The sequence below is a fragment of the Marmota flaviventris genome, chromosome 16, assembly GCF_047511675.1.
Source record: "Marmota flaviventris isolate mMarFla1 chromosome 16, mMarFla1.hap1, whole genome shotgun sequence".
NCBI lineage: Eukaryota > Metazoa > Chordata > Mammalia > Rodentia > Sciuridae > Marmota > Marmota flaviventris.
Window position 1 is genome coordinate 35,644,901 of NC_092513.1, and position 19,544 is coordinate 35,664,444.

The window sequence follows — 19,544 nt, forward strand, 5'->3', positions numbered from 1 at the left end:
AGAGAGTTGCCTAGCACAAGTGAGGTACTCGGTTTGATCCTCAGCATCACATAAAAATAATGTATTATGACCATCTACAATAAAAATACTGTTTAGAAATGCTTTTTTCCTGTTCTTTGCAGGACAAGTTATTTTGAATTGTTGTCTATAAATTTTAAATATCCTATAATGAGATTCTGGGCATTTCTACCAAAAAAATCTTGATTTTTGTTTTGTTTTAGCATACAATCAGGATAGGTTCAGCCTGTGAGTTCTGGCCTGCCTTCTGATGTTGTTTCCAATATTAACTCAGTTTGCATCTACTTTTAGTGTTACTAACATCAGGCCCTGTGTGCTCCACCCATTGGCGAGTCAGGGACCTGGGTGATGATCCTCTATTTAGTTTTTAAAAGCTGTGGTATGCGGTTCACATTCAGAGCCTTCACTTGCACACATCAGAGATGGGCTCAGGAGCGCTCACTCGATCTCCCTGCTCTTTGTGACTAACACTTTCAGGCTTCCTTGGTTTCCTTGCTGGTCCTTCAGTCAAAGCTTGTGGCTTTAGTTGCCCTGCTCTGTTGCATACTTTGCTGACTGCACTTTTATCCAGCAGAACAGCAGAAGGCCAGACAGGAAAATGATTTGCCTAGTGTCACCAGGCCACTGCTCCGTTGGACAGGGGATGGGCTCTCCTTTCAGAGTGTAGGCACCTGCCTGGCTATTACTGCTATCCTGTGCCTTTGAAACAACACTGCTTGGAAGCTGGGCCAGGAGAAATAGAAAAAAAGTAAAAATGGAGAATTTCTCTACTCTGATCCTTAGGAACTCCTTTGTGCCTCAGTCTAGGAAAAGAGGGCTTCTTTTGGAGTTCTTTTGGTCTATATTGATTTGCAATTCTAAGTTTTGGGTTGCCATTGAGGTCATGTCATGTGATACAGGAGAAAAATAGTGCACTCTCCCTGGTGGAATTTTAAATGCTCGTCTCCTCCCTCGACTCACCTGCTCTTTCAGAGCTTTCAGCTCTGGATTCTGTCCATGATTTATGTGTGTACTCAGTGATTCCATAGGAGTGACAGGAAACAATGTGCCAATTTCATTTGTCTCAACATTGACAGCATTTTAAGATAGGGTACCAATCAAAAATTTGGGGTATGTAGGCTAATCTCTGAATTTTCCACATCTTTCAGTCAAATTCCCTGTTGCTATTTGGTGGCAAAGTATGCAGATCTTTCAGAAAGCCATAAATCAGGAAGCATTTAACTAGTTCCAGGAGTTTTAAAGATAAATTGTTACAGAAAAGACCAGTTTTTCAAACTACTTCATGAGAAATGTGAATACAGGGATGACGTTTCCAATATCTTTCAGTAGAAGTATGACAGCTCAGGGTGTGCCACTTAAGTATGGTAAAGCAGCAATGCTTTACTTCACGTGATTCATACACCCATTCTTATAAAAGCCAGGATTAGCATTTTGCCCATGAACTTGGGGTATCTGTTTCCAAGAAGTAGTGAGTTATCGCTTAACAACTTCACAATCACTTTTTTTTTCTTGGTACCGGGGATTGAACCCAGAAGTGCCTAAACACTGAGCCACATTACATTTCCAGCCCTTTTTATATATTATTTTGAGACAGGGTCTTGCTAAGTTGCTTAGGGCCTCCTTAAATTGTTGAGACTGGCTTTGAACTTGTGATCCTCTTGCCTCAGTCTCCAGAGCTGCTGAGATTATAGGTATGAAGCACCACACCCAGCAATTTTTATCATTTCTACAATTACACATACTCTTGCTGGCTTCTGGAGAAAAACTAAGTTGTTCAATTTGTTAAGTCCTCACTGACAATGCCTTACATCCTTTATTGATCCAATTGAGAATGATCAATAGAAATAATTAGCAGAGGAACTGAAGGAAGGAAACAGGATGCAGAGATAGTGAGAGGTTGCCACAACGAGATCATGTAGATGCTCTAGGAGAGATCTAGGAAGATGAAGAAGGGGAGTACAGTACAGAAGTAGGGGAAAAGTAGAAATGGAAAGCAGGTAAACTTAGAGGGAATGGATGAAGATGTGTAAGGAAAGATTCAGCAAGTGGTTTGCATTCCATGAAGACCAGGGATGGGGGTGGAAGGAGGTGGTCCTAGATGAGAGAGAACAGGTGAACTAGCAGAGGAAGAAGTGGAGGGACATTGGACTTGGTGGGGGAAGACAACCCAAGACATGAAATCTACAATAGGCCACAAACAGGGAAACATCCTTGAAGCTGGACAGAGACCTGGAAATCAAGGGGCAATGGGTTGGGGGTAATCAACAGAATGAATTTTCCTCCATCATGAAATGGTATTATTATTGCTATGTACATATATACACACACACATATACATATATTATATATAGTATATATAAAATACATATGTAACAATAATATATATAAAATAATATTAAAGATTGCTACAGTAAGAAAAACATTTTCTTTGAGGCATCCAATAGAATATGAATAAAACATGAGGACCTTTAGAGAGAAACAGCAAATCAGATTAAGGCAATTAGCCTCTGTGTCCTCAGGAAGGCCTGGATAGAACCATTTTGGATAATGGAGGACCCAGGAACACACAAATCCCTAATTGTATTTGGCTCTTCCTGCCCTATGGTTAGAGAAAGGTCAGAACAAACCAGTTCCAGCCTACTGTAGGTAAGTCTTGTTTCCTTAAAGATATACACAGAATTAAAAACAAATACATTATTTTGTACATTTTGGCACCGTATTGATGATACACAGCTATAAAGTCAGATGATTTGAGCTGCAATCCATTGTTAAAAGAATCTTAAATCCTTCTTACTTGAATTTGTTTCTTTCTTCCCGTTCTATTCTCTGCAACCTTTCTTCTCTCTCCTGTCGCCGCCTCTCTCTCTCTGCCGCCAGGGACTCTTGGTGCTGCCTAAAGGATGATGTGAGAAGACCACTCAGTGATGACCTGAAGGTACAATGAGTTCATGTTTTAGTTGCTTGGACTGTTAAAAGTACTGAAGCAGGAATCAGTCTCAGCTTGGTTAGAACTGAGGGCGCTGCCAGTATCTAGGCACTGCTTGGGGAAAATTATTGAGTGTCTCAGGTTGATTTCAGGAATTTTGTCTGTCAATGGTGATAGGCAACCTGCTTCAAGCACTGCTAGGACAAAAAGGTGGTTACATAAAATACCAAGCAACATGCTTGGCATATAGTAGTCATCAATCACAGGTATTGTTTAAATAGAAAGTATTTTAGTAAAATGCATAGAATAAAAAAAATATATCTTTAAGATCTATGTTAAGACTTTGATAACCTGGAATCACCTTTCTAACTAAAAATGTTTTCTATTAAGCATGTACTAAAGATATTTTACCATATACCAGTTTTTTAAAATATGGAACCTCAAAACAACAGTGTCATCTTAAAAGATGTTGAGAAGACAGATGAGGAGAACAGCAATGGTCTAAAAGGCAAATAAAGTTAAGTAAATTTCCCCTGTATCAAGAATTTCCCATGTTCAAAGAATGATCCCTGGCTCTTGTTAACACCACAGTCTGGTCTATTCACTAAGGATGACATTGTGGGGATGTCAGCTATGTAGATGCTTTGGTGGGGAATCACAGGGGTAAAGATCATAAGAAATGTCAGCAGAGAATGGGTGGGAAAGAGAAAAATCAGGTAACTCCATGGACAAATAAAGGGGTTATCTGGGGAGTCTGTTGTGCCTCTGAACGTTGCTGCTTTCATTTATGAAACAACAAAACTTCCAAAGCCAAGATATAAACATTTATGAAATGTATTATTTTTCAATTTATTTATTGAAGGATATAGCTGGGATAAAATAATTCTTGAATTCAAATATGCCTTTATAGTGGGGAACACAAGGCCTCTAGTGCAGGAGAAAGATGTCACATACTCTGCCATGAGTGCCACAGCTGTTCTCACTAGAAAAGGTGAGTCACCTGTGGCTGTCAATTGGGGTGGAGAAGGAAGTGGAGGAAAAAAAACTCACTGGCCCTGTAATCAAGTCCTATATTCCAGGCTCACAGTGGAGCTTCTACATCAACCCTGGACACTCGGGCATAGACAGATTTATCTTTCATATAAAATAAGTTTAGGCCTTGCCCTATCTGACCTCTGTCTTCTTTGATTTACTGTTATAGTTTTTAAATGCTATATGAAACTAATGTAATCCACAGTCAAAGTGAAGGGGTTTATTATCTCTTGTACACTGATAGAAATTGTTAAAGACATAACAGGGTTAATGAGTTTTATCTGATAGATGAACCCAGCACCCCAAATTTGAGAAAATACATTAGATCCACAGACTTTTTAAAAACTGACCATCGTGAATGAATGCCAAGAATTGGTTCCCTCATGACCATAATGCAATCAAGTTGAAAATAAGCTAAATTTGAAAAGAAATATACATAATTGGAAAATTTAGTTTACTTCTAAACAACTCAGGTCAAAAAAGAAAAATACAGAAAGCTAAAAAATACACAAAGGGTACCATAATGAAAAAGCTGTACGTCAGGGTTTGTAGGATGCTTCTAACATATTTAGAAATAAATCTATTGCTTAAGTATTTATATTAAAAAGAGCAAAAGTTAGTGAGTAGTCAATCCAACAATTAGAAAACTGAATAAATTCAAAGACAAAGGGAAAGAAAGAACAAAAACTTTAAGTTGTACACGTATTTTTTATAAGAATTTTATCAAACTTAAAAATAGAAGAAAACTTTCTTAATCTGATGGATGTTCAGCAGAGACATTTTAAAAAATTATGGTGAGCATTATTCTTAAAGCTGAAACACCAAGTAATTGCACGTTAGAAATGATATGAAGATGCTCCTATCATTGCTCATATTTGACATTGTTCTGATGGCCCTAGCCAATACATGAAGAATAGATAAAAAACATAAGAAATTCAATGCCATCATTTGCAGATAACTTTTATCAGGTATGTAGAGAGATCAAGTTATTAAAATTAACAAGTCCAGTAAGTCTCTACATGCAAAATATACAAAAATCAACTGCATTTTCATATACACCTTACTAAGTTAGCCATAAGTTAACTATGAATTATGTGACTCATAATTCATGACCATAAAAAATGATTTTTATAAAATATTATTTTAAAACTCAATTATGGGCTGGGAGTATTTCTCATTGGTAAAGTACTTGCCTAGTATGTATGAAAGACTCAAGTCCATGGTAATTGTATCATATTCATGAATAGAAAGATACAGTCAAGATACCAATTCTTCTTTTCCTCAATTAATACAATTTATGCATACCTCTAACTCAACTTCCCAAAAGGACTTTTCATGAAACTTTACAAGCTGAGGCCCAAGTATAATCAGTACAATTTTGAACAAGAACAAAACAGCATTGGTCCCACTAGATATCAAATTGAAATGTAGAATAATGGAATGAGTAGAGCCAGGACATAGATGCTCAAGATATACAAGATACACCATATATATATATAAATTATAAAATTAAAATGTATATTTTACTTTGATTTGCATATTAAATTTTATATTAAATTATAAATTACGTATAACATGTACAAATATATATTTCATATAGATGGAATAAAGAATCATGACAGATATGTCAGTACATATCTTCAAGGAAAGTAAAAGACTATTTAACAAATGCTGCTGGGACTACTGTTAGCTGTAAGAGTAAAATATAACTAGCTCTGTCTCACACCCAAACAAAAAAAATCTAGCTAGTTTAAGTGAAAAAAGCAAACCTTTACAACTTTTATATCCCAGGATAGAAAAAAAATTTTTAGATGAAAAAGGAAACTGGATAAATACGTATAAATTTTAAAATTTGTGTACATTGAAAAACCACATAATAAAGAAAATCAATGGCCTAGAAGCAGCTACTTATGACATGTATAAACCACAGAGGATTTGTATACATTGTACAAATATAATACCCTAAAATCAGTATGAAAAAGATAAACTACCCTGTAGAAAAAAACAGGCAGAGAATAATAGGTATTTCACTGAATAACAAAGTTAAATATACAATAAACATGTGAACGATGCTCATTTTCACTAGAAAATCAGGAGAAGGAAATGCAGGCTAAACCCAACAGTAAAATTTCAGATCCATTCTCTTCGTGCCCTAACTGATCCCTATAACATAAAAAGATTAAAGGACTCTGAGATTGTCTGTCTTGGATATATATAAACCATTTTAGTCATACTAGAAACAGTTATAAATACAATATTCAAAAGTTAAGTTTCTCTAGGTCTCCTGCTACCCAGATAAGCTCAGCACGTGGCAGTATCAACCTGGTCCTACAAATCCTATTTCTGGAAGTTTCTCAAGGTATAATACAAATGCCACATTGCAGCATACAAAGGGAATAGCCCAAATCATCACTACAAAAAGATCTCCCAAATTCAAGCTAGCATGGTAAATGCTTTTTAATGGTATCTTTTATATTTTATCTTTTATAGTAAGTTCTCTAGAAACACCTACAGTGTTTGGAAGTTGTTGCAGTGTTTCTTAGCTAGTTTGGGGACAAAGTGGTGTAAAGGAATGAGCACAGCGCTTAGAATGAGAAAATTTTAGTGGGGATAGTCACTTAACCTTTTCAAGCCACTGTTGACTTCTTTGTAAAACGGGGATAGCCATACATACAACTCATGAGATACCATATAGTTTAAATGAGAATGTCTGCATGAATTTCCTTCAAATAGCATCTGGGCCATGGTAGGCCCTCAAAAGATACCACATTGCATGTTGGAATGTAAAATCTGTAGGTGGCGACGGAGAGGGATGCACAGTGCAATTCAAAAAACCATGTCTGGAGAATCACCCTGGCAGTTACCAGCCAGAGAGATGCCAGCGGGCAGGGGTTCCACATGAACCTTCCCATCATGGCTACCAGCTGGATCAGTCGTCAGGACTGTGTAGCACCCGAAAATACACCTGGAAAGCTGAAGTCATCTGAAAGTTACATCCAAGGCAGCTGTGACCAAGTGAAGCCATAGGAAAGCAGGTGGCAAGAGGCCAGAGGGGGAGAGTTTGCCAGAGACTGGATGATATACTCTGAGCAACAGAAGCTGCAATATTTAATCCCAGAATTGGCCCTCAGCCTTCATTTGGCTAAAGCCTCCCTCACCGGAACATTTGGAACAGGGCCTTTGATCGAGTAGAAAATGACTGGTAGTAGCAGCTCCCATTTATGCAGATAGAACCAGCTGTTTTAATCCATACAACCTCTTATACCAAGTTTTCTCATTGTTCCCTTTAGAAAATGAGGAGACTGAGGCACAAAGAAGTTACATCGAGGATGTAGAAGAGTGGGGCTTTTAAACTGGCCTGTAAGGCCAGAGTCCACATTGACCAGCATCCCTTCTCGTATACCTCTTGTATGGAGAGTACCATGGGCACAGCACCTGTCACAGTACACTATCAGCATAATTACTTTTTTTCATTTCTTCCCTAGAGATGATCACCACCTTAAATTTTGTCTTTATCATTGCCCCCCATATGTTCTTACATTTTCTATTGACAGCTTAGGTTTTGGAATCAGATCCTATTTTGTGGCTCATCTCTCTGGCCTGGCACGTGGAAGAACCATACTGCCTGAAGAATCGATTAACTATTGAGTAAGAAGTATGAATTGAAAACAACTTGTAGGTCCCAGTCTCAGTGCTGCCTCCAACCCCTAGCCCATTCTCCATAGGAAAACACATGACGATGATCTATGGAGAAGGAGCTGCTTGCACAAGGCCCTGTCCCCTGGCACCAGCTGAGTGAAAGCAGAGTAGGTTCCTGCCTTGAAGCAGCCATCCAAAGGCAGGCTGTGCAGTGTCACCAGAGGCTTCCAGTGCAGAAGGCTGAGCTAATTGCAGATCCACACTCAGACTCTGAACTGACAGCTGGGGAGAAACAGAAGTCATAGATCTGCAGGTAGGAGGCTCTTAGTGGCCCAGTACGAGACCCAATTAAGAGGCCAAACTATGGAAAACAAACCCAAGTCTTATGAGCATAAAAATTGACACAGAATGTAAGAGACAGAGGTGGTGGAAACAGTAAGCAAAGGGACAGACTCAGGAGAGAACCACATGGGAAGGGACGAAGACATGTTAAACAACAACAGACCACAAAGCTAAGAAATCTGCCAGGGACACCTGATGGCTCTGATCTTTGGTGCAGAAGATGGCCATGAAAGATGGTGTATGTCTGGCCCTTCAACCTTCCCTGGATACACAAGAGGTCTTTACCATGTCCGACAACTCATGGTGCCGATAGTCCTGGGAGTTGTTACCTAGCTTCCCATCTCTGGGAGTACCCCAAGCTCAAAGGAGCTTAACTACTAATACAAGAGAAAGAGAATACAAAAAATTATACCAGTATGAAATAGCCCTGCAAGTAACAGTAAATTTTAGGTTTAAATTTTTAGATAAAATTGTACTGACAGAGCCAAATCCAAAATCAGTGAGTATTATCAAAGCTGCCTTCTCTCTGCACCAGAGTTCATGTGATATCTTAACCCAGAATTCACCATCAGGGGTACGTGCTTACATGACATGGTTGTCTTCACATGAAGGCTCACAGCAGCACTGAGGAACTCCCCTCAGTTAATGTTATTTGTATTCTCCTTCTCCTGACCACATGACAGGGCTTTCTGGAACTCCAACTTTGCTTCAATTTTTGTGCTTTCTGGGAGTGTTCATTATTGCCCAAAAGCCTATCACATGGTAATCAGCATTTAGGAGCATTTACCTTAGCTTAGTCTCTTTCCTATACCATCCCCCATTTTTTGAGGGGAAGAGGGAAAGCCCAAAGACTTACGTTGTTTTTTTCATGAGTTCAGCATTATCTCCATTATGCTAACTTGAGTAGCAAAAGGACTGGTTCCAGGAAGAACCAAAATTATATATGTGATAAGCAGAATGATTTCTTAGATTTATAAAGTTACATGTGTTCTATAGCACAAGGGAATTTCATATAAACAATAACTTTTCCTTTTCCTAAGATTTCCCTGCCTTTCTAGTGGCAAAGTGACCTGCCCAAACAACTCAAGACACCCAACCAGTCCGATCTGGACCTGGAGTTGTTTGGAACGTCTCTTGGCTCTTCACAGAGCGAACTCACTGCCCAAACTGTGCGAACACAACTGACAGAGATAACTTGATCAAAAGTGGAGGGGGAAATTTTTTGTTGTTGTTGTAAACAGTCTTTTTAGATGATGGGTCGGCATTTGTTGACCTAATAATCTGCAAATAGACTAAACAAAAATGAGAAGTCTTTATAAAGATAAAGCTAAGGCAAATGGGAGAGACAAAAATATATTAGTGAAATAAACACTTGAGAACCATGCAAAACATAATTTTAAGTTTGCCAGCTAGTCTGTAAATTACTTTTTGAGCAGTGATAACTTTAAATTCAACACTCAGCAGGCTGATCCTCTTCATTTATTACACAATTTTTAATGGGTGTACCAAACAGACAAAATACTGTGGCAGGTTCTTTCAAAAAACAGTCTTTTGGGCTGGGGTTATGACTCAGTGGTAGGGCGCTTGCCTAGCATATGTGAGGTTTTGGGTTCGATCCTCAGTAACATATAAAAATATATGGGAGGGGAAAAAATGAATCTGGGCTGAATGTGGAACTTGCTTTGGCCAATGTATCAATCAGAGACATGATAAAAGCAGAGGCTTGAACCATTTGGCCACCAAAGTTATTCCCATGTTGCCCATGAGAGCCCAGCAAGTGCCACCACATAAATAAGCTGGGACCAGGCAACTGGATGACAAGCCCACTGCCCAGCAACCCTGTCAGCACCAATGGTCGTGGGCCAATCATTGGATACAGATAACCAGGAAGGCCAACATCTGGCTGCTAACCCCTAAACACACCCAGCTGAGTCCACTCAAGGTGAGCCTGGCCAAAACAGAAAATAAGCAGAATCACTTGGTGAATCCTTGTTGTTTTAAGCCACGGTTGTCGTTTTAATGTTTTCTTACATAGTAAGAAACAGGATGGGTTTTTAGAATATTTTCTCTGTCAGAAGAAGCTGGTACATTTTTGTTGACTTTCAAAAAAATCTGAATGTAGGCACAATTAAAGTCATCTTGCAATCTAACGGATCAACTAAACTCATCTCATGTCCCCCAGCTACTCAAGCTATTTACCTTGCTTCCCAAACAGGCCGGGCTTCTTTGTTTACCAGCCTGTTGCTTCCTGAAACACTCTCCCCTTTTATCTTCCCCAAGTTCTTCAAGATACCTCCCTTAATGATCACAGAGGACATGTTATTTCCCCGAACCCTTAGTTGTATCCATGTGACACATCATTACAAATGATTGGCTTGATCTTTAACTGTTTGGTGAATGAACACCATTTTTAATGAGGCTGTAAACTCAGAGCATGGTCCTCATCTCCTCATCCTCCCTCCCCCCACACTTATCCTGTTATATCTCAAGCTGAGTGTCAATGCACACCAATTCAATTTCAATTGTATCAGTGATTCCAGAAAGTGGATAGATGTACAGACCACAATCCCATTATGTCCATGCTTTTTCCTTTTCTATCTCTTTAGAGAAATTAGCTTTACCAATACAAGTTACCATAAAATAAATCTTGGCACACTGAACACAATATATTTTCTACATATAATTCGAGGTCTATTTTGGTGGTTTAAAAAAAAAAAAGAAAAGCTAGCTTTGGGCTTTGGGATTTCTACTTTCAGGAAACATGGAGTAACAAGAGCCAGATCTGCCTGCACCTGAAATAACTGAAAACCAGACAAAATGTACAGAACAATGGCACACCAAAGACTGGACATCAGATGGTGCAAGTCATGACAACTGAGAGAAGAGAAGCAACGGAGGTGATTTCCCGGTATTGCCCTCATGTACTGCTTGGAGAAAGTTTTCAGGCTGTGACAGGAAGGGAAGTCGGGAAGTCTGAGTAGAGGAGATGCAGCTGGAGTATGGAGATGCCAAGGTGGCCAAGTTGGCAGGGCAATGTACCAGAAAGGGGTGACAGAGACAGACTTCAGTGCATCTGCAGTTTCAATCAACTATTCAGTTGAGGACTGATCAGCACATGTGTGAAGAAATTACCTGAGGCCAAGAAGAGAAAGACTCAAAAGAATTAGAGCAAACAGTGTCTGGAGATTACAGAGAGCAGGGCTGTTCCCATCAGAGGGAAAAACCTGGTAATCTAGGGGGCAATGGTTCAAGTTCTAACAAGTGTCTTCCTTCAGAAGTAGAAAAATGTTGGACTAAATGAAGCTCTGGTTCAATCTAACAAAGCTAAGAATGGAAAACCCAGAAGGATCAAACTGTTTCTGAATTAATTACATCAAAACCAAGCTCAAGAATATTTGTAGCACCCAACAAGATAAAATTTGTTAAGATGTGGTATCCAATAAAGAAATGACTATACAAAGAAGTTTAATTACACAAGCCATAATGAGGGGGAAAATAAATCATCTGAAACTAATCCAGAAATGACAGAGAACAGAATTGGTTGATAGAACCTGAAAACAGTTACTGTAACTATAGCCCACAGTCAAGAAGCTAAAGATTTAGCATGTTACTCCATAAGTTATAAAAAAGAACCCAGTTGAAAGATTGTCACTGCAGAAAAAAAATGGTTACATGGCCATATAACTATTCAAAATGAAACAGAAATAATGAAGAAAAAAAAATCAACAGAGTGTCAATAAACCAGGAAAATTTCACGTTTCCTAGTACACATGTAATTAAAGTTATAAAAGAAGTGGAAAAAAAGTTTAAGAAATAAGTACTGAAAAATCCAACTGTAAACCCACAGATTCAAGAATTTCAATAAGTCTCAAGCACAAGAAGCACAAGAAACAGAGAAAACTACACCAAGACATATCAACCAAATTGCTATAAACCTATAATAAAGAGGAAGTCTTAAGAGAAGCCAGAAGAAAAAAAGATACACTACACACAGAGGTACAAAAGTGAAGGGGCTGAAGACATTGTCAGAAGCAATATACAGAAGAAGAAAACAGCAACATCAAGGAAGGAAGGGAACCCTATGGACCTGTAATTCTTTATCCACCAAAAGCTATCTTTCAAAAAGTTGCAGGGAAGAGATTTTTTCAGGCACAAATACAGAAACAAAATTCATCATCTAGCTCTGCCCTACAAAACAAAAATGTTGACAGAAGGTAAATGGTACCACCTGGCTATGTTGATCTGCGCAAAGGAATAAAGATAATCAGAAAAGGACATGAATAGATATAAAGCCTTATTTTTTTAGTATACCTTTATTTATTTTTAATGGTACAGAGGAACGAACCTAGGGTCTTGCACGTGCTAGGCGAGCGCTCTACTGCTGAGCTACAACCCCAGCTCCATAAAGCCTTATTATTATATAAGCATATTTAAAAGATAATATACTGTGTAGAACGAACATTAACAACAATGCATCATGAGGTTCAATACACATTTAAAAGTAAAACACAATAATGGCCTTAGGAGAAGAAACACAAGTCTACTATTGCAGGACTGTTGTACTGTGCATGAATATAGTCTACTTAAAGGTAGACTACAGTAAGTTGAAATGAACACTACTTACACCAAAGCAACCACAAAATAGCACGAGGTACTGCAGAATGGACAACAAGGGACAAAAAAATATGAATACACAATTCAAAAGACAGAAAAAGATAAAAAGAAGACATGGAAAAAATACAGAGTACATGGATTTACATTCAACTAAATCAATAATTACATTAAAAAATAACTGACCCAAACATCCTAATGAAAGGACAGGGATCAGTTTTTTTTTTTTTTTTTTTTTTTTTTTTTTTTAAATCCAACAAGGTTGCTTGCAAAATGTACTTAAAATATAAAATCTAATTTATATTCAAACAAAAGGATGTAAAATATATGAAAGAATTAAACATGTTTTCAGGGATAAAGTAATTTCAAATGATAAAGGGTCAGTCACCTGGAGGGCATAAGAATTATAAACATTTATACATCTAATAAAAGAACTCCAAAATACATGAGGGAAAACCAATGGAACTGCAAGAAATAAGCAAATCCAAAATTATAATATTTCTTCCTATCTTCTCAGTAATTGATAGAATGTGTACACACACAATCACTAAGGACATAGAATATTGCAACAATATTAGCAAACAGATTGACATTTACAGAACATTCCACCTAACCTCATCAGGTACATGTTCTTTCAAGTGCACACAGGATATTTGCCATGATAAATCTGGCATGATACATCAATAAATGTAAAGAATTCAAGCCATACACAGTATGCTCTTTGATACAATTTTATTAAACTAGCAATCAGTAACATAATTTGGAAATCCACAAGTATTTATAAGCTAAGGCAGGAGGACCACGAGTTCAAAGCTAGCTTCAGCAAAAGCAAGGTGCTTAGCAACTCAGTGAGACCTTATCTCTAAATAAGATGCAAAATAGGGCTGGGGATGTGGCTCAGTGTTCGAGTGCCCGAGTTCAATCCCTGGGACCCAAATAAACACTTCAAAATAATATACAAAGTAAAGGAAAATCTGAGAAATATTTTTGAACAAAGTGAAAATAAAACAAAAAATTAGAGGATGCAGTTTAAGCAATACTTACATAAAAATTTATAATACTAATGCCTACACACACACACACACACAAAAAAAAAAAAAAAAAAACTCAAACAAAACCAGAACCAAAAAAAAAAACCCAGCCTCAAATCAATGACCTTCTTTCCCAAGATAGAAAAATATGGGATAAGTTTCACCCAAAGTAAGAAAGGAAATAAGAATATAAATCAATAAAATAGAAAATAGAGAATCAAATGAAATTTAAAAATATGATTCTTCAGGATCAGTAAAATTGATAAGCCTCTGGCCAGAATGATCAGGAAAAAGACACCTATTACCAATATTAAGAGTAAGAAATGACACTTCTACAGTTTCTATAAATTCTGAAACAACATTAAGGGACTACCCTGAACAAATGTATATCAATAAATCTGACATCTTTCATGAAATAGAAAAATTCCTTGAAAGAAAAACAAAAAACAAAACAAAAAAACACCAAAGCTCACTGAAGAAGAGATAGATGATCTAATATGGATTCATATCAAATAATAAGTTGAATTTATAGTTTAAAATTTTCCCCTAAGAAAGCTATAGCACCACATGGCTTTACTGTTGAATTCTAAAAACTATTTAAGGAACAAGTAATACTAATCTAAATAACTTTCTTGAAAGTTGAAGAGGCTTCAGGCTGGTATAGTGTCACTCTGGAAGACAGTCTGGCAATTTCTTAAAAAGCTAAACATGCAACCCCCATGTATGACACAACCATTCCATTGCTAAGCATTTATATAAGAAAAATGAAGACACATGAAAGTTCAAAGATTTTTGTATATAAGATGTTCATACTAGGGGCTGGGGATGTGGCTCAGTGGTAGAGTGTCTGCCTGGCATGCACAAGGCCCTGGGTTTGATCCCCAGTACACATATACAAAGGAATAACTTATTTAAAAAACATAGTAAAAAAAAAATCTGAAACAACCCAAGTACCTACCAACAGGTAAGCAAAGAAATTGTGGTTTGTTCATATAATGACTACTACTCAGCACTAAAAAGATGAACTATTGAAACAAAGTAAAATAAATCAATCTCAAAAATTTAGCTAATTAAGTCGACCCACCCTAAAGAGTTCATTATTACATTAATAGAAAACACTTACAAATGAAAATTTGACAGAAAACCCATCAGCAGTTACTCAGGGATAGTGAAGGACAGCAGGAACCACAAAGAGGCACGAGAAGATTCTTGGGGGTGATGGATATGGGCATTACCTTGATTGTGGTAATACACTGGCCCAAATTTAAATAGTTTTTCATGATAATTTTATTGCAAAAAACTGCTTTAAAATATTGTTTGTTGAGTTACATAAGCTCTTACTAGAAGAGCCAAATGCTGAAACATTTAACATTATCTATCTTAGAAACAATGTCTGGTAAAATATTAACCAATGTCAAACTAAGTTCACAAAGTGTCTGGTATTTGAAATTATCAATTCTCAAGCAGAAAATTTAATATGAAAGCTTAAAGGTCAAAAAGTCATCATAAAATGGGAATGAAATGATGTTGAATGGTGACATGGTTTCACAACCTAACTGTGAAATCGAGCATCACCTTGATCTAAACATGACAGGACGAGAGGTAACTGGGTTATGCTTAGTTGTAAAAGTCATTCACCTACCCTGTGTTAGTCACCTTTCCCTCATGATGAAATGCCTGAGATGACTAACTTATAAAGGGTTTATTTTTCAGTCTTGGGAAGTTCCCATCCATGAACAGTTGCCCCGTTGCTCTTGGGTCTGTGGCAAGGTAGCGTATCACAGCAGAGCAAAACCACTTGCCTTATGGCCAGGAAGCAAAGAGAGAGGAAAGTGTCAGGGTTTCACATCCCTGTTGAGGGCAATTTGTACACTTCCCTTGTAAAGTTTCCACCAATACTGTTATTGGGGACCAAGCCTTTAACACATGGGCCTTTGAGAAACATTCAACATCCCAACTACAGCACCCTAAAACAAGGAAACACAAGGATCTTTCACATCTTTGGAGCTGCATCCGAAAAATAATGAGATGAGTGAACCCCAGAGGTAACTCCAAGAAACACATAACTACTGCCTATCTTCAGTGCTACAATCCTGACTATGCCCACCGTCCAAGACAGGGATGTGAATTGAAGTCTCACTCCTGCTTTCTCTTCTCCAGCTGGTTGCACTCATGCCTGAGTGCAGATCTGAGCTTCCTGGATGTGGGAGGGAATGGCAGGGTGCATGCAGTGCGCTGAGGAGGTTGGTCCCATGAGGGGTCTCAGGTTACTGTGCTGGCTCATGAGCAGAGCACGTCGCCAGTCCTCCAGGCCTTGGTTGTCTTCACGCTTCAGCCCGTCTTCTGGCCTCTGCTGTAGGCCCTGACCTTGGCATTCGGCAGTTCTTGCCCATTCCCTCATTCCCTTTTAATTTCCATCCTTCTGTCCAAGACTGAGCAAGTCCTCTGGCAGCAAGGAGGCCAGTTTTCTCCTCCCAGCTCCAGGCCCAGGTCCACCCCTGCTTGGCTTAGCAACTCAATCATTCTCTTGGCAGCTTCCAGAAGCACCGATTGCCACTAGCTCCATGGCTTCCAGGTCTTGCTGGCCTGGACTGACATCCATCAGTTTGAACTCTAACCCCTGAACTTACTCTAGTCTCAGCTCATACAGTTTTTCAGGATTGCATTTTAAAGAAAGATGTGGGCTCACTCCATTTCTTTCTCTCCCTCTGGACCTCCCGTCTCCCTGATCCCCAACAGGTAGGTCTCAGGTCAAACCGGCATTTAATCTTATGGTGACTCAGTTTCCAAGACCCTTTGCCAGGGTGTCTCTTGAGAGTGAAGCGCCTGTGCCAGGCCCCCACTGGCCTTTCTTTCTAGCTCTTTAGGAAGATTCATTTTCTTCAGTTTTTATGACAACGGAAACTCCATTTGCTGACAGTTTGCTTATCATATGTTTTTGCCACTGATGTGTAAACCCTATGCAGTGAGGGACTGGGTCTGATTAAATCTGTGTTGGGTTACCATGCCAAGCACAGGGAACATTAGGGGTAGCAATAAATATTTTCTGAATGAAATTCATGAGTGTACAGGTCTTGTGCATCCTATGTACAAGATTTCCAAAAATCAACCCAGAAACACAGTCTCCTTCCATTAAAACAGTAAAGCTTAATGAATCCTCATTGCTGGGCTTTGAGAGGAGGAGTGGGGAAATGGGATCAGGGAACAAATATCGAAGACCTGGGAGGACATCATCTTCAGTGGAAATCTCAATACACACACACTCCCTTTTGCTCTGTGATCTTTGTACAACAATGCAAAACCACTGTAGCCAGTGGCAGCTGGAAACCCATCACACTGAGAGGGGACATAGAAAGTGGTGGTGGCACATAGGACTCTGTTTATAGCACTGACTAGCTTTGTCTACATCTGTGGGGAGGAGGTAGTGACACTTCACCTTGTAGGGTTTTCATTGGGGGATATTTACCCTCCTTGCTACAGACCTCATCTGATTTGCAACTATTGAGCAAGATATTCTCATTTGCAAAAGGAATTACAGTATCAGTCCTTAAGGCTGCTATGCACACACTTCCTGCAGAGGAGGAGAGAAATTTTTCAAAAAAATCCCACTTTCCAAAGGGGGGAAAAAAAAACAATTCAGGAAGGTTAAAAACTGCCCGTGCATTTGTTATTTAACAAAGCAGCAGAGGAGCTGGCTGTGAGGGACCCTGAAGATGTGAGGGAACAGTTGCTTCTAAAGTGTCTCCTAGCCTCAACAGGAGAGACACGAAAATACAGAAATGGGTGCTGTACAAGAGTGAAGAAGCCCTAAAGGCAGAAAACTGAGAATACCAGAACAGCGCAATATACCCCCTGCAAACACAAAGACCTCTATCTTTCAAATCCATGTGAACACTGGATTCCCCAGGGCACATACCTGCTTCTCTTAACATCTTCTCTGAATCTTTTAATATGGCAAGGTCAGAAAGGCAAACCATTGCATTCAGTGACTTTGTAGGACCCAGGTACCATCACAGGCCAAAGGGTGAGACTCAATTTAGAAACATGCATATAAACAGAATGACTCCAAGGACTGAGCCAGAACCGAGGTGTATGAATCAAAGTGTACGATAACTCTGTCTGGGCAATCAGTTACTCAGAACAGATGTCATCTATTTGGGTCTTGGGAGGACGAAGAGGAACCAAACGAAGGAAGGAAAGAGGATAGGCAGACAGCAAATATAAAGGAGGGAACTCAGGCCAGGCTGGTATGTCCATGGCGTGGGAGAATGTGTGTGGGGTTTGCATACAGTTAGGGCACACTAGTGAAGCTGAATGGTGCATGCAGGGGCCACACAAGAACTCCTACATATGACCTTTATCAGTTTCTAAGCAGGAAAAGTCACCAGCTCAGATCTGTAGTTCAGTAAGGACCTGACACGCGCATCACCACAAATGTATAGTCCAGGCATGACATAGATCTTGAACTAAATCTAGGCTGGTAGAAATGATGAGAAGGTGTCAGATCCCTAACAGATGTGGGACAAAGAATCTCTCGCATCTGTTGAGGACCCAGAGTCCTTAGGCAGGGAGCTGACTCAAAGCCCAGGTCCTCCAGTGCCCAGAGTCGCAAGGGGAAGCTGCCAGCAGGAGCCAGACCTTACGTAAACTTTCTCAGACAATGGGGGACCTTCATTCCTCCTCTTGTGCACTTTGGATGTAACACCATCAATTAATTAGGACCACATTTTGCCTTACAGGGACTTTTATTGTTTGTAACAAGATTGCTATCAGGAGCCAGCAGCAGGCAAGTGGGAAGCCTGCAGCTGCACTGAACAGGGCGCACACGGCTTCTTTGTTTGAATGGCAGGGAGTCGGGCTGTGCTGGTACCTTTTCTTTCCTACTGCCATGGTGTAGAAAGGTCATCTCTCTTATCCTGATTTGTGTGTTATTGTGGGGATTTCTTCAAATTTCAGTGATATTTAGTTTGTTTTTTAAATCTACTGTGATCAAATTAAAAATTTTAAATGTGTTCCTTTGGACAGTGGGACTTTCAACTCCATCGGAACAATTTCTTAAAACAAATGGACAGATCAAGTGATGAAACGCAGCCCTCAAGTATTTGGGATCCAGAAAAGCACACAGACCACATATTTGCCAAGAGCACAGTACTCCAAAAACTAGACTTTCAGGACCACATTAAGGTGCATAGAGATATAGCAAGGTCAGAACCAGAAATCACCAAAGCCAAAGCAGACAGCAAGGGAAAGATGCAGCATCCAGGTCCACACAGAACAAATGGTCCACTGGGAGGCGGCCATTAGGAGAGGAAGACACAAGGAGCAGCGAGTTCCATGTGGAGCAATTATCAAAGGCAGTTCAGCAGGTAAACTCCAGAAGAGCAGGGAGGAAACATTTTAGAGAGGAATCATCACCCAAGTGATGGAGGCAGGTATCCAAGCGGGTCATAAGGAAGATTCCAATAAAAGGAAGCCTGAGCTGGTAGGAGACGCTACTGCTTAGCACAGCAGGCTCCCACTGCTGGGTCCCAGCATCCCAATATGTGCTCTTTATCCCAGAACCGGCAATCACTGTACAAAACTTCAAAACAGCGGACAAGAACGACGACAGGCCTGTTTCAAGATAGTATGATACAGCCATGCTGCAATGACTACCAAGGAAATGGTAAACCCTGAGAGGAAGGGTAGTAGTTCCTGTTAGCCCAGGATGGTTGATCAGGGAAGACACACAATGGAAGAGACAGACGATGTTCTTAAGGGAACAGATGGAACACTCAGACACATAAACAGGCCGCATTCCTGCTGGTATATGACTAATCAGTAGGGAAAGGGTGGGCTACTCAATAAAAGATATTAGAATGAGTGAAGATGTGGAAGTTGGGCCCCTTCCTCACACCAAAATAATTTGGTTTGCTAAATAATTTCCAAGTAGAAAAATATTTAGA

General features: G+C 39.3%; 1 protein-coding gene across 1 annotated transcript in view; it reads right to left on the minus strand.

Annotated features, from left to right (window-relative positions):
- The window catches only part of Fhod3 (formin homology 2 domain containing 3), a 439,678-nt gene that overhangs the window by 87,900 nt on the left and 332,234 nt on the right, over positions 1-19,544 (minus strand). The window contains exon 11 of the mRNA XM_071602801.1: positions 2,813-2,947. Within this exon, the coding sequence (XP_071458902.1) occupies positions 2,813-2,947 (135 nt within the window). The remainder of the gene's footprint in view (positions 1-2,812; positions 2,948-19,544) is intronic.